The sequence below is a fragment of the Thermobia domestica genome, chromosome 7 (genome assembly GCF_964235325.1).
Source record: "Thermobia domestica chromosome 7, izTheDome1.hap1.1, whole genome shotgun sequence".
NCBI lineage: Eukaryota > Metazoa > Arthropoda > Insecta > Zygentoma > Lepismatidae > Thermobia > Thermobia domestica.
Genome location: NC_137460.1, coordinates 250079975 through 250100975, shown reverse-complemented (window position 1 = coordinate 250100975; position 21001 = coordinate 250079975). Strand labels below are relative to the sequence as shown.

The window sequence follows — 21001 nt, the reverse complement described above, 5'->3', positions numbered from 1 at the left end:
TTCCTTTAAACTTCCAAGCTTTTGACTCTCGCCTGGAGTCTTCGTCACGGAGGTTAAAAACAGGAAGAAAAAGAATACAAACATCAAGGAATAAACATGCTACGGAATACAACGTGTTGGAGTACAACACAACCCTTTCATTGGTAAGTCCGTTCCAGTTTCATTCCTTGATGTTTCTGTTCCTTCCCCTACCCTCTTTTTAACCTTCGTGACCAAGCCTGCAGGGCAGAGTCGAAAACTTGGAAGCTTAAAAGAAACTCAGGAATTACAGAAATCGGTAAGTAGAACAACGCAGTTTAATTTACTTACCAATGCCCTATATGTAAATATTTATTTGGTACTTCGAGCTTCACATAGTAAATTTTGGATGAAAGCGTAGCAGGTAGTATTAATCCTCTAACATAAGAGCAGTTTACGTAAAAGAAAGGAATAATAATAATAATAATAATAATAATAATAATAATAATAATAATAATAAAAATAATAATAATAACAGTAGTAGTAGTAACAACAGTTTCCAGGTGATTTCAGATTTTTTCTATATTTTCTTCACAGGATGATGTGGGCTGCTGGTTTTTTGGCAGCAATTTCAAGTATAACATATCCTGCCATCAGTGCTTTTGTTTCTATGCACTCGGATGCAGATAAACAAGGTACGTATCCACTGTAGACCTTCATATATGATGTATTTGTTATTCTTTCTATAAACACTTAAAACCGGAAACACTCAAGGTATGGCAAAAGCGTGGACGAACGAATGACAATGGAAGAAAAATACATCAAATCATATTTTTAGATGAAACAGAGGCATAAACTGACAACACCTTTTCCCATTAAGTATGCATTTTATTGGAGTCATTTGTTGTTACATTCAGGGCCGGCCCTAGGCAATTTGCCACCTCGTACAATGGCATCATTTCCGCTCCTCCCCCTTTCTCCAGGAAGAACAAATCTTAAAAGCCACGATTTTAAGTATGTTACCCAATCATGAACAACGAAGGGGAGGGAAAACCCACTCGCACTCAGAAAGTCCGCGTGTCTGTTTTTTGTTCTTTAAATAATAATCTATTATGTTAGTTAAAGCAAATACACCTGCAGAGGAAAGATGGTAATCCTTTTTATAGAATTCAATATCAAGCTTCAATCTCAATATATCAGTTTGAAATTTCAGTGTAACTAGCTCTTTTATTTTTATTATTTGGTTTTCTTTTCAACATTTGTTAATTTTTTTTTTAAAAAAAGCTAGTTCCTACCTTCAATGATAAGGAACTTGTTTGTGACAAAGACACGGCTCATTTTAATATCAAAACTATGATAACTGACTAAATAGAACAGATGTCCTCTACTACTCGAGAACTGAGTTGTATTTGACAACAATGAAGCAATTCATGCTTGAATTTGTTTGACCATTTGCTTTAGCAATGTTCATGTGACTGTAAACTAGTGCGACCTAAATATGATTTATGAATGTAGTATTCAAATAAAAAGTCAGCTAGTAAATTAAAGTACCATCATGATGAAGTATGTTTCCGACAAAAAATAGGCCTATTTATTTTAAATGTTATAGTTGTAACAGATTTTGCGGCCTCGCGGAAATGCACGTGTTGCGGATATGATAGAGCCGGCCCTGTTTACATTAAGAGAAAATACTTCATCTATATCGATTTCCATGCTTCGAATTGTTTCTATGACAACGGACTTTCAGAACGCTCTGTATATTAAGTTATTAACAAATTGTTTTTGTTGTGCGTTTGTGTACTGATGCCAGTTATGTGCCGAAACCATGCAAGTTAGCTGGAAGCAGTGCTTTCTGGAAGATAGTGCTTTACTTATAATTTTTATGTATAGTTTGTGTCTCAACAAACCAGTACTTTTCTTATGCACCTTTTTCCTTTGGCCTGCATGTCCTCAAAAACCAGTATGCAAGTGAGATAAGATGTTTTGTGCAGTTATTACAGTGTTGCTTTGCCGTGAAATTGTAATGTTATTGTTACGTTTTTTTTTTTTTTTTTTAAGCCTTTCAAAATATGACATTAGTTCTAACAACACAACCGTGTTAATGTTCTACAGTATACATTATTACGTATTGTAAATAACTCTGTGTTTCATTTCAGGGTTGGTGCAAGGAATGATTACGGGAATGCGAGGTCTATGTAATGGGCTGGGCCCAGCAGTATACGGCATAATTTTTTACCTTTTCCACGTGGACTTGAATGATGATCCATCGAAAGTTCAGAATGAGAAACAGCAGGTTTCAAACGAAACCGTTCAACAGTATTATGACACCATGCCCCAGGTGAATATGCTTTCTGTTACTTGCAGTTTCTATGAAATATTTTATAAACATTACACGTATGTTCTTCTGTAATAATAAACCATGTGGCAACACGTATGTGTTGAAACGTTAAAAGAAGGGTGCACTTAATAGTTAAGGTGGTTTTTAGTATATTATCCACGTTTTGTTTGATCTTAAATTCATGTTGATATTTCGAAAACTATAAAAGTTTTCGTCATTGGAGATTCAAAAATTATCTTAACTCATTACTTATCCCAAACTGAGAATCATCACAGCAGACAGTTTCAGACTATTTCCGGACTCTTTCTCAATGTATCTACAAAGTTCACGCTCACTGACACATGGTGGTATAGATTCTGCCTATCCATTAAAAAATACTGCTACTATATAAAATCCTTATAGAGAGCATAAAGTTAGGTATAAAAATTATGTTGGTTAATGAAGCAACACTGAATGACGGAAATTATCGTATTTGCGCTAATATAGGCCGCACTTTTCTTTCGTAAATTTTGGCTTGAAAAATCATGGTGCGGCCAATAATCGGGATTTCCCCCCTCAGATCATAAATTGTCAATTTCAAGACATGTACACGTTTCTTGTGGGTTGAAATTAATACCATTACAAGTCACTGTTGTTACTTCTGTAAACCATCAAAGACTTAAAAAGAAAAGAGCAGAAAAACATCTTGTTCACAAAATTGCCACATTCATTCGGTACCGGTAACACCTTACACTGGCACAAAAAAACACTTGTACACTTAATACTTTTAACAGGAATATGTATGTTTGTTATACGAAATATTTATATACAGTAGCTGTTCTTGAGGAAAGAAAAGCAACTTTCTTCCGCAAAACTGTGTCAGCTTGTTTGCACCCACCCAAATCAAGCACAATCACTTTCTACCATCTCAGCATCACCAGGTCTGATTCTTCACCCTCGCTAGACGATCCAGAATGCTACTCAGAGTCACTACCACAAAGAAGATCATCTTTGTGAGTCACCCTTAGTTATACGGGGTTAAAGAAGGGGAGGGAGAGAGATACATCTCAAAGTACTGTCTAATTGAACTTTCTCATTAATATAGGTCGTAGTACTAAATTTGAGATCTGTTTTTTGTCTATAATTTCGTGTCAAAAGTTAAGGTGCGGCCTATATTCGCGCAAGTAGCGTAGTTAATACACCAGAAATGTGTATCACGTGCTTTCTCAACCTTTTCATTAGCAAGACTTTCCTCCCCCTTCTTTGATTACATCCTTGTGCCAGCAACTTGTATGAGTAGTTTCCACCTTGTGAAAGCTTTTTGATCATTACTGCTTATTACTTCTGAAACCTAAAGAGATCACACTAGGCCATGGTTTCACACTATCCTTCATTTAGAATTGTATTTCAATATACAGTTTTTCAGTAGTTTCATTTCTCTCTCTTCTTTTTATTTTATTATTTTTGTTAAAGTTTATTTAATATTATTTGTTGTATTTGACACAAAGAATGAAAAATAAACATGTCTGTCCAAAAAAGAAATTCAAAATATGTCTGTCCAAAAAAATAAATAAATAAATAAATAAATAAATTAATTAATTAAAACATGTATGAACAAATAAGAAATTCAAAACGTGTCTGTCCAAATAAGAAATTCAAAATAATCTTTAAAAATACACTTCTGCGCTGCTATATCCTAATTACATTAATCATTTTTTTTTTTTTTTTTTTTAATCTGTCTTCGCTATCGCCATGTACTGCTCCCGTAACTTCCCTAGAGATCTCTGGTTCAGAAACTCTAGTATATCTTACTTGAAAGTAGTCATTCGCTACTGTAGTTGGAGTAGTTCTGAAATGTCAAACTGCTCTTCTGAAGAAGAATACAAGTTGTTTCTCACATCCACCATCAGTACGCTTCATCATTATAGATCATCTGCCAAGAACAACTATATTCATCTGCTTATTACTCATCTGGAAATACATAAGTAAACGAAAGAAGTTCGACATATTCAGGTGATGAGATATTGTCAGGGATCCTAACTATTTACTCATACATGTTTATCATATTTATACTAACGCCCTCTAGCGACATCCTGGCTGGGTCGCCATTTTCTACTGTAGCCGCCCCTTCATTTCGTTGGGTCACAACTCTAGACATCATCAAACCAACACAAGACGGTTCCAAATAGATTTAGAATTTATGTTGGCCTGGATATCGATAGGTACGCTGCCAAGTCCCCTGGTCGTGGTGCGTAGCAATGTGGTCGGGATTGGGAATCTCCAGATGGTCTTCGTGGCATAATGATAATTATTAAATATAGCTGGATTGGCAGTTAACAGATTTATCAGTGTAACTTGTAGGAAGGAAACATCAGATGATGGTATGGGAAGGAAGTACGTACATTTCACTATAACGCCGCTTAATGTTACATGTCTCAATCAGGCTGACCACAGACGTGAAGTCTTCAAAGAGGGCAATACGCTACATGCAAACTAGATAGGGCTCTATCGGCACCATGCATTTATATATTGCAGCATTGCCTCAAGTATTTAGCTTCACCGTGATCATTACAGTTTCCTGACGAATATGCATTAGCGACTAATGTTGTATTACTATGGTACCCGGCCACATCCACCATCAGTACGCTTCATCATTATAGATCATCTGCCAAGAACAACTATATTCATCTGCTTATTACTCATCTGGAAATACATAAGTAAACGAAAGAAGTTCGACATATTCAGGTGATGAGATATTGTCAGGGATCCTAACTATTTACTCATACATGTTTATCATATTTATATCACCTTCAGTAAAATATAAATATTATAATATAAATTTCACAGTACAGATACACCAAATGATTTAACACTATTCCTGTAATAATATTATGTATTCTTTTCACCTTGTTTCAATTATAAATCATCAATAACATTTTTCATTAATACATCAATCTATCCTTTTTTTTAGTACATTCTGTATCTACTACTTTTCTTCTTCTTCTTACAGAACATTTTATAAAGGCTTTATTTTTCATCAAAATCACACGTTTTGTATATTAAATTGACTATAGATAAAATATTAAAATGTATAATTATTTTATATAATTTCAATCAATATTTAAATAGACAATTCAAATTTTATTACATAGTTCATTGTTCCGAATCTAAAAGCTTACTAACATATTACACATCTAGGCATAAATAATCTTTGACAAAATGATAAAATGATAAAATCAATTAAATAAACAAACTATTCAAGCTTTCTTTGGCTTTCATATAAACATATAACACGGGAGTTGACAAATTTAATTTTTTATTACAGCATAAAATATACTGTTAGGACCATGTGTCAAAATGGTCCGTTACAAACTATTTTCTCTGACATTCAATGTTTACTTCATTAATGAACATTATTTTCGTAAAGTGTGTCGAATTATCCAACGTCGTTCTCTGCAAATATTTTGTATAGAAACATAGTGTGTATAATTATGTTTATTGAACTGTGTAGTTGTAGTAGGTGCATTGAATAAGGGCCTACAAATTGCGTGAAACTGTTATGGCGATTCTCAATTCGGAATGTAAGGTAGGAGAAATTATTTTATAATAATAAATATGTATCCAGAGTGGATGGTTATGTGAAGCAAATAATCAGAGGAAGGTAGAAACTACGAGGGTTGATCAAAAAAAAAAAGTTACAAAGCCTATTATGCCTTATGTGTAAGACAGCTGGAAGATGAACACATCTGATCATAGAAGGCACTCAACACTAGTTCTCATTGTAATCATAGTTTTAGTTCAACCGCTTATCACAACTGCAGATAAAATTTTCTATACCATTTACATAGAAATCAACGTCAAGTTCTCGTAGTCACCGTGAGGCAGCAGTTTTAACTAATCACGTGACAGATAATGATGGACACTGTCCATCCATTTTTTTTCTTTAAAACAAGAGAAAGGTGAAAGTCACTGGGGCTAGGTCAGGACTGTAGAGAGGGTGCTGTAGTCGTTTCAAGCGTAACCTCAGTGGTTGAAGTACTGGGTATACCGCTGTGTTCAAAATTGTCATTAACAATATTGGTCCGTCTTTCTTCAAAAACACCACTTCCCTATATGTTGCTTTGAAATTTAGTCCTCCCCATACACACCTGCAATCTGCCTATGAATGTCGGCATGTGTGGTGTCTTTGGCCGATAGGGACCGCACCACTGACCTCACTTTTACTCTTGACCAGTTTTCCAGACGAGTTATCATCTTCAATGTCCGCTTCTCCGGTATACATAATCAGAATCCGAAGTCTTCAAATCTGCCCCGAGACAGACATGTTATTAATCTACAAATTAATGTTCGTTAAGTTAGAGTTAATAACATTTTTATGCTTTGTAACTTTTTTTTTCTTTTTTCGATTTCCCTCGTAAGAATGATCAGTCATACTATACTTTCGTAGCAATTAAGTAGAACGCAGTTTGTTGCTCTCAGTGGTTGCAATAAGTAATTATTCAGTCACTTTTACTAGCTTCCCACTGAAAATAACTACAACTGCTGTAAGTTCAGAATGAATTTCAAATCAAGCAAAACTCAGATTATTCATTGAAAAATGTCTCAGTTATTACGTCTGTATCTCCTTGAAACTTTATTGCGTGTAAAGTCACGAAGCTTTGTTCCATCGTATTTAATTCTATATACACATTTCCTTTCATTTATAATTTAATTGTCTTTAATTTAGGATAAGCTTCGTTGAATAAATTACAAATAAAACGAAGTGGTCATGATTTTACTTCGCTCAAAATGCATTATTTTACTCTCAGTTTTTTTAAAATCATATTCGATCAATATAGCAAAAAATCGTATTTGAATGGATCCATAGCGCATTGTCATGGATGAAAGCATTTTTTAAGCTAACTACTAAACCTCTGTCTTTTTGACAACCTATTCTATCAATAACAGTGTGATAAATGAACTGATTTTAGTAGATTTTTTATGTAATTTAAAAACCGTTTTTTTTAACTTTCATATATATATATATATATATATATATATATATATTTTAATAATCTTAGCGTATATTTTTCGTTTAAATACGCTCTCTCTCTTATTGCCTTCTGGTAGATATCCTCGACAAAAGTGTAAAACACTGAATGAGGTTTTTCCGGGTTTGCCTCATTCATGCCAGGCAAATGCCGGGGTGGTACCTAACGTATAGGTCCCAGGCTTATTCCTTCCTTCCCTTTCCCCGGATTGTGTGCTCGCCGAGGGACGTCATCCTCATACGTGACGGGCTAACATGGACATAGATGCCGAAAGCCCAGAAATCTAAATCCTAAAATCCTAGAAACAAGACAGTATATTCATATGGATAATATCGGATTTGAAATTTTCGTTAACATTTTGATTTGCTGCGCAACGAATTTTGTTCTATATTGGTTAAAGTATGCATGTATAAACTGGAAATACATTTGCATATAGTACGCCTCATACCTGTCTTATTGAAATGGATGAGCGAATTTATTTTTTAAAATACGTTTTGTGCATTTCCTCTTAATATCTAATAAATATATACTTTCCATTGAAAATTTTTCCAACAAATTTGTATGCTTTTTGAGCTACGATGTGAATTCTTAAGAATATTTTTGTAGAAAATCAGTTATTGAATTTTTACGTAATAAGATTGGAGACAATAGACATGCTGGGCTGTCTATGTGAAATACTTTTATTTTAACTATGTTTTTAATTTTCTGTGCGACACTCTTAAGTCATTCCAAATATTGTTCCGATTGTGTGTACTGTTCAAGTTTTGTAGTCTGTAATTTTCAAATAGAATCATGTATAGTGTACGAAGTTATAGTGTAGATGCAATGAATAACATAAATATTCATTTATATTAATATATTGTGCCTTTTACGTATAAAACATGTTCCCAGAGAATAAACTGGTATATTATATTGAACAAGAGAAGCGGTAACTGAGTTTAATAGTTTACATTAGTTTAATTATGTGGCAGTCAAAAGATCATAAATCAAATTTAGGAGCCGGCCGTCTTTTTTAAGTTTTAAGAGCCTAATACACCGATGTGAACAGTACGCGAGGAACTGTAGTAGCTTACAAGTCCTGTACTGACTGTTTAGTTAGACTTGACCTAGATAACTGGACTTCGATTCCCGTAAGGAGACAAAATGTGGTTGAGATCCCACATTACGGTGTGTGTGTTTTGTAGTAGAATTCTGAACATTACGGTTCCAAAGTGTATGACGACGTAATTTATAGAAATGAAATTAAATGCTACAGTTTATCGTTTAGCTGAAGGAGATGGCTGATAAACATAAATGGATGATTCTGTAAAAATGTTTGGAATGAGAATGTGAGAGGAAACGGATAAACCTATCAGCACCAGTATTATCCACCCAAGTAACCGTCTCAGATCTCATGAGCGGTGAGCGATGTACCAAACCGCCGAGCCCCATACTTTATTGGTGGTCTTATGAACTAAACAGTAAGAACTAGAAACTTAGGTACCAGAATTTGTAAGTGCTAAAAAATTACGTAGAAATTATTACTTGATTTTTGCCATATTTTGTAAAACTTAAAAGTGTGAGAGGCTAATCAAGACTTTTGATTGATGAAAATGTTCTCTTATGATTTTCTCAATTTCTGAAATATACAATCGAAAAATAAGGGAAACCGCGGCCACGGAAGTTTCGATGATGACATCGTGTCCGTGATTTTCTCGGGCTACTTCCGTCTCCTCCCACTTTCTCATTTGCACCAATTCTTCCATCATCATTCACTTCTTTTAATCATAATTTCCCTTAGTCTAAAGGGCATAATCGTGTGACGTTAAACTGAAAGATTTCATTTGATTTCATTTGAATGATTTTCACGTTACGCCATTTCATTCTGTAACAATTTCACATGACACTCACTGAGGAAGATTCCAAGCCAGTCTCGACCACCACCATCGCACTGATGTTTGATCTTCCTGTAAAATGTTAGGTGAAAATAGGGCTTAAGTTCCAAAGTTGGTCGTCCGTTTCTACCAAAATTTTGAAAATTTACCGGGAAGAAATTGATAATTTGCTCGTTTGTGTGCTTGATAATATGTAAGGGGAGCGGAAGTTGTTTTAATTCTTTGTTTGTAAGCCGATGTAATCATGGAACTATTTGGCAAGCGGAGGGAACTACTTCGCGCAAGGCTACCTCATGGTTGAATTGTGGAGAAGTAACGAGCATTTGTGTTCTGAACGTGGCTGCAGGTGTACAGAGACGCTCCAGTTGCTATCCTTAGGAAGAGATTACAACTTACACTATTAATTTCAACAAAATGGGTCGAAACTTCCCTAAACTTAAGCTAACCCTATCCTACCCTATTTATCCCTACCTTACTCTACTCTAATCTACCCTACTCTATTATACGCTTTTAAAGCGGTCTTTTTAATTTTCGTAGCTATTATTACGCTTTTTGTCGAAAACCAAGCGGACGACTAACTTCGGAAAAAAATATGCCGAAAATAGTGAACAAATATCGCTGTTATAGAACCAGAATATTCCATATGTATGTTCCAGACTATAAATCAGTTTGTTACCTTTAACTTCAAACGGTGAAACTTAATGTGTTAATCGTTATATAATAGCAGTCAATGGATGTCGTAGGCGTGAATTCGAGACACTAAATTTTGTAATTTTTTTTAAAGAAATTCCCTTCTTTTAAGATGTAGTTGTATTTCGTAATTGTTGCCGTTGTCGTGCAATGCTAAAATTATAATTATTATTTCTTTGTAAATTGTAAGGCTGATTATTTCCTGGTGTAGTAGCTTTAGCAACAATATAATTAATGTTATCTCTGATGTGTGTATAAAGCTTAATTATGTTCTGCTTTCTCTCTCAAAGACTCCAGCGTGGGAAGTTATTAGACAGGTACAGTGTCCAACCAGTTTTGCGTATGTGTAAACAATTAAGAACAAAAGAAACCTTAGAGCTTTTAGCATGCTACATACTAACACCATGCATAAAGAAGTTAGGTTATGAATATGTGCCAAAATGAAATAGAAGCATCGGGGAATACGTATCACTGTTAGTTACTTCTCGTAGTATTATAAAGAAAGTATTATTATTATTTAGGGGTGCTTGAAAAAGAACAGAACTTAACTTACATATAAAACTGAATGTATGTATACGCATGTTTGTCCGCTATATAAATCCACACGGTTGGTGTGACATATTTCTGGATAATTGTAAGGAAGAGGCCGTAGGCTATTTATAATTTTTAAGTTGAGTATCGTAGCGGAGAGGGAAGTAGGTAACAAGTTAATAATAATAATAAACGGTTGGAACGTTCGAAATAAATTTTCGAATCTACGAAAAGTGACCTGAAAGTAAGGTTACAAAGCCTGCACTGAAATGTGTATATATTATTTCATACAACCAATACAGCCAACAGATAATACATACATTAGGTTATTTTTCGACATACTCTCCATATCGGTTAAGGAACCTGTCACATTGTGGAATGAATTTGAAGATTCCCTTCTGGTAAAAATCCTGTTTTTGCGTGCTCAGCCACGTTCTCACAAAGTGTTTCACCTCCTCGTTTGAAGCTAAGCGACGGCTTCCGAGGTGCTTCTTCGAGTGCGGGAACAGGGGATAGCTGTTTGACGCGAGGTCCGGGCTGTAAGGAGGGTGGCCGATAATATCCCAGCAAAACTGATTCAGCAGCGTGGTGATGTTCTGGGCTGCGCATCTCGTCGGTGACTGTTTCTATACCAGCCGCAAACTTTCGACACAATTCTACGACATGCTGACGAGACATTACAGTCTCTCTGTATACTTCTACAGGGTGTCTATCGGTCACGAAAGTCATGAAAAAGTCACAAAATCAGAAAACGGTCATGAAAGTCAAGAAAACGTCACGAAATTTAGCTTTTGGGTCACGATTTTTTTTATCTGTACAAATATAAGTACAGATTAGAAAATTTTGTTCTATAAAACGTCAAAATTCACCACCAAAAATGTCTTTATGATGGGCTTTAGACGCTACTAAATCGAAGCAAAGCATTCTTCTATCAGATGCATGAAAATTCGGCCTAATTTGCACCTAAATTCGCTCTTGAGAATGTTAAGAAATTTTACGGTTTGGTAAAGAAAAGGTCACGAAAAAGTCAAGAAATTTCATTTTGGAATTTTAGTAGACACCCTGTTCTATCAACTGCCGGTGAATTTGAGCCGCGGTTACATGTTTCGCCCACAGAAATTGAATAACTGAGCGGACTTCTTCGCGAGACCAGTTTTCGAAATGAGTCACCATTTGTGTTTAGCTACAACTAGCGCCGTAGTGGCGGATGGCTGAAACTCTGCACAGTTGCCAACTTGATGTATTAAAATTACCACACATTCCTCACTCTGACGGACGAAGCTGCAGAAATATCGACCGTGTAACCTTAGTTTCTGATCCTCCCTCGTAGCACTGTATTAGAGCTTGCTCTTTTTTTTAGCATTTCGATTCTAATACGTATTCCAAAGAGCAGTTTAGGGATCAGATGCCTTTCAGATATTTTTCATAATTTTATTCTTCCCGTGCGAAAAGGAAGGAATAAACTAAAGGTCAGTCTGTCTTATTTTGTCGTTAATTTCAAAGATAATAGGCAAGGCGGTAAAAATACCGCTTTTGAGATACTTGAGTAGGGATATCGAGGACCAGGCAGGTTACTGGAAATGCTACGCGGGGGAGTATTTATCTGTGGTTTAGTTGAGGTCAAGATCCGTGAACGAGGTGCTCTATTCATTTATACAGGGAGAGAAGGCGATAATTAATAGTTTCGCGATTTCCAGTAAAGAAAATCCAGATTCCTATCTACTTTATTAGAAATTAGAATGTTCTTAGATTTCCTAAGGAATCTTTTTTTTTTTTTTTTTAACTTTCTAATTGCGTCGATCGTCCTATCACTTATGACTTGCTTTTATAATTCTTTCTTCTTAGTTTATAGGGCATAACCATGAACATTAGCAACTAATTTCATATCCTTTTTATACAAGATGAATTTCCATTTAATAAGAAACTCAACGCGGCTTATTGAGCTTATGGAATGCATTATAATAATAATTAACAGCATACCTTAATATGTGGTTAATGTATGAAATTGGCCAAATGTTTGAAAATCTTCATTTGAAAGAAGTTCTACGTCCCACGGTTATGCCAGCTAGGCTAAAGAAGACTAATGATGAGAAATGAATGAAATGGTAGAATGAAGAAAGTGGGAGGAAACGGGAAAACCCATAAAAAACAACACATGGTGTTTGTCCACCACAAATCTGTTTGAATTGGGTTCAAACCAAAAACTTCATGCATGAGAGGCGAACGTTCTACCACTGAGCCACCGCAGCTCCACCAAAGATGTGAATATCCGTCATTTGGAATACATAATAATTTTGCAATATAAAAGTTGCACAATAACTTTAAAAAAAAAAAAAGCAAGAAATAAGTTTAATTCAGTTGTTAGTGCACTAACCAAATTACATTATATTGAAAAGAAAGAGCTCCTTCGTTGCTAAACGGTTCACATACGCGCCTTTGGCGTGGGAGACCCGAGTTCGATTCCCGGCGGGAGCTCATGCGGTTCGGATTCCACGTTAATCAGTAGGTGGACGTCTCACGTAGGCTCGCTGCTGGAAAGGGACGTTAAACTCAAAATCAATACACAAAATTATATTGAAAAAAAATATATTCTGTTACTATTCTATCAGGCCTTGTTTTCTTATTGTCAAACTAAACACAATACACACACTGAGCAAGCCTATGTGATAAAAATATATATAAATACAAACACGTTAAAACTTTCAACATACTAGCAGTGTCTTCATCAGAGTTCCACTCCTTCTGGCTACTTGGGAGTTGGTTACCGCTTATATTTTCTGGAACTGAGAAGGAAAATAGACAAATAGGCAAATGAAAATGAACAAAATGTTGTGTGTTTGTGTTCTTATATATATTTTTATTACATTGTCTTGCTCGGTGTATTGTTATGTTTGCAAAAAATGTGTGTATATGTACAGATCATTATAGTAACAAAAATTATGTGAGTACATAGAAGAATGTCTTAAGCGTAAGCCGTAACGAAAAGTGCCCGCGGGAAGCACTTGAAATATAAACTTTAAAAAACACATGAAAAGAACATTATTATGCTGAGTAGTTAATTATTATTAAATTAAAGTAGTTGATGGTTAAAATCCACACGTAGCGCTCTTTTTATAATAACATCATTATGTAAAGGCCAATTTTGAATATAGATTTCTTTTGATGTAAAAAAAAAAAAAAAAGTAATTCTCTGTTAGTCACTGAAAGCCGAACTCTTATTGCTAAATAAGGACGCCACGGCGCGCCGTTTTGAAACTATAGAGGAGATTCAGGATAATGAGACAGGAGACCTGCGCACCATCCCAGAAAGTGCATTCCTGGAGGCTTGTCAATAAAGGGAAGAAACGTTGGGAACAGTGTATTGCCAGTAGATGGTACTACTTTGAGGGGAACAGTGCTTCAAATATTGTACACTGAGCAAATAAATACTTACAGCAAAAGTTCGGCACCTCATATATCCTCGTCAGTCGTTTTGTTAAGACACTGCCAAACGTACAGTGCACAGTATGGTTACTGAGATATAGCCCAAAATTATACAACGATGATACATATTTGAATCGGTAGATGACATAGAGCTGAAAAGAATGACATGCTTGAGGGTAAACTCTGATGCGTAATTTTCGAGGAAAGCGAATTTTTATCGCACTGAAAAGTATGTCGTTCATTGTCAGTAATACAATATAGGGTGAGTGATAGTAATTATGAGACATTTCAGAACTTTTTCACGTTACTCAGTTGACAGTTTTGAAAGCAGTTAACCGAGGCAGCAGTTTATGGTGCCAATAGAGTAACAGTTTACTGCCAAGAAATTTCCTGTCATCTCATAAGTGGATGAGTAAGTGTGAAATTTGTGCTGTCTCATAATTTCCCTCCAAATGGGTAAGTATGAGACACCGGATGGGTAATTATGAGACACCTGTTGTCCCCAGCTTTCTGTCTGTGATATTGCGATATGAAGGAGTCCAATTGTGAGACAAAGAAATCTTCGTTATTTTGTGTTTATTACATAAAGATATACAAATAGTTAGCTGAGTTACAAGAAAATAACTAAGAAAGAAAGTGGAAATTGCTACCGATGTTATTCTAACATTTTTGTGAGTTGACTATTACAGACCTACAGGCTAACAACCTATATTAGACCAAGTTTTAGGCTGTTCACTAAAATCAACTTAGGCTACTTCTATTTCTTTATGTTTTAGTATATTGATATGCAGCCTAGGCTATTTCCAACAAAATAATGTAGGTCTACAACTATGCAAGTTACTAAGAAACAAGATTATAGGACTACCGAAACTACAGAGTACAGCTTTTTGAAACTTGACATACTAGTATACAGAGACAGATTCCAGCATAATTCCCATCATTACCCTCTGTATAAGTAAAATGAGATACAACAAAATATTTGTAACTCTGAAACAAAAGCACAAGAGACAAATTCAACTTCATCTATAACTGCTGACCCACCAGGCTTCCACCAACACCCATTGGTTTCGCAATATGATATTAGTACACGAGTAGATATGAAAGTTAATGATAGGATTTCAAATTTCAAAACAAATTTTTTGAATGCGTTTGTTTAAAGAAAAAAATGGTATATCCAAACTTTTGTAAACTGAAACTTAAAAATGTAGACAGAGCATTGTGAAGGATGTTACTAAATGCCTGTGTTCTTAATTTGTATTTATCCTACAGTGATTCAAGATCAATGAAGGGTGTATCATAATTACCCTTCATAGGCAGTGTCTCATAATTATCCTCACTGACCCTATGTAACATAGTTTGCTCCTAAGTAGCATATTATCTCTCTTCTACGTCGATGTACCTACTGCTTGTGAAGCATCAAAAACACAGATAAATTGATCGTGTCTATCCAGCAATTAGATTACGTGTGTTTGAAAATCCAGTAAGGTTAAAGCCTTTTTCATCAGACAAATTACTCATGTAAGGGGAATATTCCACAATTCCTTCCAAAATTTTAAAAGTACACAAATATAAATAATGACAGTGTGTAGTCAGAGCATACATTAGTATCACCAATTTAAAGGATAACTAATCAAAACCTTCTGTTAGATGTATTGGTATGTAACTGTTATAACATAATGAACACTTCCTGTTTCTCATCCTCTCGTATTTATGGATATCTTTAAGCATATACGTATACGGAGTGGCGCAAAAATAGGTACACAGTCCTGTATGTTTTATATATGTAGGTCTGTATACCTACTTTTCGGCCACTCTGTATTTTAATAAATCACAAGAGGAGGGGGGCGAATTCATTCTTGCAGGGACCGTGAGATAAGTTATTACGGATGAAAGGGGACTGAAATTTAAATATTAGCATTGGAAGAACACTAGATGTAGTCGTTACTAGAACCTGGATTTTTTAGTTAAAAAGTCTACGTTTTAATGTCCAGGTATTTACGTGACTTTTCTGTGAAACTTTAAAATGTGGCGGCAAGTCCTACCGTATACAAGAGTGGAAAAATATAAATAAATTACATTCATGTTAATTGATTAGCTCGCGCCAAGTTGCGGTAAACAAACACCATGTGCGTGAGTTTCTCGGGATTCTCTCGTTTCCTCCCACTTCCTTCATTTCATCAATTCTTCATCATCACAATCTCCCTTAGATGTAACACTTAAATGTTTCATGTCCTTTTTTCACTTCAAGTTAATTGGAATGGATTCCGCTTAACTACCTAGATCATACTTGGTCTTTTTAAAAGTATCCGACCTCTGGTCAGAATAATACAGTTCCTCAGTTAAAGTAATGTGCAACAATAAATTAATGATGTCATCATCTGGTATACATGTTACAATAACAGTGGGTATCGCTAATACAACCGTTTATAAAACATAGTTTGGTTTATAATTAAGAATAAACATTATTAAATGCCAAATAAAACGAAAAAAGACACACATCATAGTGACCCATATAGAAATTTTGTAACTTTTAAGTATTGTAGTAACGTAGAAAGATAGGTGTGGGTATCCAGAGGAATTTTCCTTCCATTAACGCATTTTTTTAAATATTTATTTCGCGTGTGATTAATCCTGGTATAAACTCCCCTCCCCCCTCTAGATTGCAACTACGAGTTTAACCTCTTCCTCATTTAGAGAACTTCCTTCCACTTCCACCCCCCAAAAATCCCCTTCTGGCCACTTTTGGGATTGAGACGACCAGGAAATATTTGAAAATTCGCCGTTGTTCTACTTATACTTTATCGTCATCTTCTATCGATTTCATGAAAATACGAGCGGGAGTCCGAAAATAAATTACTCCAGGCGACTGTGGACACAGGTAGAGATGCAAGACCAAAAATAGCATGTGTCATTAAGGATTAGACGTTCCTTTAGTTTTCCACATAAGTACTACGTACATTGAGACATTTGTGATACCAAATAAGCTTCAAAAATCCTTCCAGAAAAAATTCAAGGCTCTGCATACGAAAGAAGCGTCGAATAGCGTCTGTCACTTCAGCATTGCTTCCAAAGCACCTGCAGCCGAGAGTCTTCCTCAAAGCCAGAAACAGATGGAAGTCACTAGGTGCGAGATCAGGATTATATGGTGGATGGGCAAGGCGCTCCCACCCAAGAGTTACAATATGGTGTCGCCGAGTGTGGTCTCGCATTGTCATCCAACAACAGAACATTAGATGTAAGAAGGCCAGGCCGCTTGTTCCGAATCGCCTCCTTCGACAGGGTATTACCGTACTGCAGAGCAGTGATGGGTCCAACCTCCAAAAAGTCCAACAACAACACCCCTTGGGCGTCCCAAAATACTGTGAGTAGCACTTTGCGCAGGCGCTGCGACGGCGCCATCTGCAGGATCACAAACGAACTATACCCATTTATGTCTGGGTGTGTTTCGCGTGCACCATGAAAATACTGTACAAAATATTTTGAGTTATAAACTGCATATTACCATTTAATATCAACTACTTTAAAAGATTCTAAATATTTTTATGAGTTTCTGTTTATTTCAGCCTATATTTACCCTTTTTTCTTTCTTTCCTGTCCAAGGTATTTATGTTTCTTAAGTGTGATTTTGATGTTTGGTTTAAGACTGCATTGTAAGATCAGATGTTATGCCTTTAACTGTTGGGATCTGCATAGTTGGAAGACAGATATTAATTTCTATTTTGGCACATATTGTAAGTAGTGTTTGTGTCATTGTTTCTGTTGCTTTTGTTAGTACTCACAATAACAGCGCAGCATGTCTCAACAATAATAATGGTTCAACTGTTTATGTAAAATACTGTATTAACACAATTTAGCTGTTAACCACTCTAGAAAGCTTGACTAACTATAACAGCTCCCTTAACGCCTTCCCTTAGGGCACGCTTTCTGCCCATTGTATTATATAGCACACAATTCTTGCACTACGCGAAAATCTTAAAACAGCTTGAAAATGAAAACTTAACAGAGTGTGCATCTGTTGAGAATCAGTTTTGGTAATTGTTATCAAGTAAACCCAATGCCACATGTGGTGAGCAGTAAGAAGACAATCCGGTTTCGAGAACATTATTTACACTGACAATTGGGAAGATACGAAAAATTCAGGTGAGATTACTTTGTAAAGAAACTCAAAAATGTTTGTTGTTCGTTTAGCCAAGACTATAATATTCAGCTACTTACACAAAGTGTATCAGGAGGAATACTCGACATTTAAGATGTGATCCTATTAAATATTTTGAATGTAAAAGTTGTGTGGGATCCTCGATTATTTGTTAATACGAGAAGAAATCAAAAAATAAAGGGACTTTCGAGAAAAGGTAAATTTATTCTAATGGTAGGAAACTGAAACACACTGAAAATAATCTCCCTGCACTTTAACTCTTTTTTCCCAACGTTTCACAAGTTTTTGGATTCCGCCGAAAAGAAGTTTTTCGGTTCCACCTGTAACCAGTTTTGCACCGCATCAGTGACTGATGGTTGACGTTTAAATTTCTTAACTTCTGGTGATGATGGAGTTTCCAAACCATGCTCGCAGCCTTACTTTCCGCTTAATGATGATGTCCTCAGTCGTTGAGTCGATGGCCTGTCCGATCTTTCCTTGTCCTGTTTGAAACTCTCTGTCCATTCATAGAGTCCTTGTCCATACATCTTCGCGATAAACAGCTGTCATCATACTGCGCTTGCATTCGATGAATAATTTCCGCACGTTTAACACCTTCTACAAACAAAAAGCGAATCACTGCCCTCATTTCCTCCTTGGTGCAGATCGACAATAGAGCTGCTACACTCGAACGACTAACGCGGGAATAAGAGTGACACGTGCATATAAGTGTTGCAGACTATACTAATTCAGCGCTGGATAGTAGCAGTGTTATCAAACCCTAATGCGAGAAATTGCAAGTTCCTTTACTCTTTGACTTCTCCTCGTAGATATGGAGGGACTGTCTAACTGGCATATTAGTAGTTTTATAAGAGGTACAGAGTCCCTTCTCTCTGGTCCTCACGAACTTTACGGAATTTTCTGAATAATATATTGTGTTAAACAATATTACAGCGTTGTAGATAGTAAGCTATTCGGTGATTATATGATAATGATAAGTGAACCAACAATTGTTTTCAGTATCTTTGTTATATTAAAGAAGTATTGTTGCCGACACTTACGATTTCATAAAATGCGACTGGAGATTTTCGAGCTATAAAAAGACAATCTAGAATTATCTGTTGAAATGTGTAGTAGAATTTAAGAGCCTGACTTATTAAAAATAATAGAAAATTTACCATTTTTCTTTTGCTTGTTTATTCATAAGTGAAAGGAGATAATCAAATGCAACTTACCAGAATCATAGATAATGTTATTCTACAACAGAAAATATGAACCTAAAGAATTTTCAGTGTTGCCAGAATAACATTTTCCCCAAGATCTAAGTTAAGGCAGCGACTAGAGGAAGGAACTCAACTGCATTTGATTATGTATCATTTTGTTTTGGTATCCTGTGAACTACTTTGTAAATAATAGTTTTATTTAGCTTGTAACAAACAAAATAGTTTTAACATACAGTTATTGAAATTAAGTAATAATATTATTTAAAAAGTAGTTCACAGGATACCAAAACAAAATGATACATAATCAAATGCAGTTAAGCTCCTTCCTCTAGTCACTGCCTTAACTTAGATTTTGGGGGAAATGTTATTCTGGAAACACTGTAATTTCTATGGATGGCAACACTGAATATTCTTCAGGTTCATATTTTCTGTTGTAGAATAACATTATCTATGATCATGGTATGTTGCATTTCATTATCTACTTTCACTTACGAATAAACAAAGAAAAGAAAAATGGTAAATTTTGTATTATTTTTTGTATGTCAGGTTCTTAATAAATACGAGATCAATTCTCCAGCTCTGTTTTTATTATTGTGTATTGTTCCTGCGTTATCCGCAATCCATAAAAGTAAAGGATAGCGCTGCTAAGTACCTTAAGAAGAAAACTATGGTTTACTGTTATTTTATTAACTGTGAATGAGGAAAAATACAAATATGTAAAAGATAAGTAGTCAAAATTCACGACAAAAATAGATGACCTACCGAGTGAAGGTCATGCAGAATTTGTCGAGGTACCCTTTGTACAAGTACCTGACCCTGGACTTACGCTGGGAATGCCCAAATCGCTAAAACATAATTCTCAGAATTTTACTGACTTTTCTACCCGTGAGTGATTTATAGACATTCGATAGATTGCTTCATTGTGAAGAGAATTATGTAAGAAATGTAACCCTAAGATGACATGATAAATGCAGATGTTTTTTTAATGTTTTAAAAATTTCGAAAGAAAAAATATCTCCACACATTCTAAGCGTACATCAGTAGAAGGTGGAAAGTATACAGTCGAGGACATATAGTCGTTTTCGGGATACAGTTTGCGTAAGTAATTGACCCCAGAGCCCCGCCTGAAACATCCAAATTACGATACAAATATTTGGTATCGTTTCGAAGCTGTCTTTATTCTGAATAGAATGTTGTAGAAACGTGCAATTTAAGGGGATTAGGTATGAGAATTAACTTTCTCAGCATGTCTACTCTTTCCTTTAAGAAATCTTGACTATAAAATTTCTGTTTTTGTGTAACTGTTCTTTTGCCCTCACATCTGTGCCGATGTGCGGACATTTTATATATATATATATATATATATATATATATATATATATATATATATATATATATATATATATATATGGAGAAAAAAGAAAAGAAAAAATGAAAGCTACGAAGACTAGGTTCATTGATGAAAAGGAATGTCTTTGAGGAAACATCGGGAAGTCTAAGTAATTCAGTCAGATAGTGGAAATATCCAAATAAATTAAAACATTATTCTACATGTTTATTATATAGCTAAGTCTTACTTTCTCTCAACCAAAATATTTGTAAAATGTACACACGAACTTGCTTCTTTATTTTCATAGCATTTACTTCAAAGTAGAACTCAAAACACGAATATCCTCTTTAATTGCAAACGCTTGTAACGGATTCGTATATCTAGTACAGTCGTTCCCAACCTTTTTTTGACTGAGGACACATTTTACCCAATGACCGCCACATCGCGACACATTTGACTTTTTATTGGTAATAATAATAATAATATAAAT

General features: G+C 35.2%; 1 protein-coding gene across 3 annotated transcripts in view; it reads left to right on the top strand.

Annotated features, from left to right (window-relative positions):
* Positions 1-21001, top strand: part of LOC145690800 (solute carrier family 71 member 1) — a 274003-nt gene that overhangs the window by 219577 nt on the left and 33425 nt on the right. For 2 of the 3 annotated variants that reach the window (XM_081766094.1, XM_081766092.1), the window contains exons 9-11: positions 556-653; positions 2115-2296; positions 10160-10186. In XM_081766094.1, the coding sequence (XP_081622220.1) occupies positions 556-653; positions 2115-2296; positions 10160-10186 (307 nt within the window). The remainder of the gene's footprint in view (positions 1-555; positions 654-2114; positions 2297-10159; positions 10187-21001) is intronic. The other variant, XM_081766093.1, reaches the window with a different exon arrangement.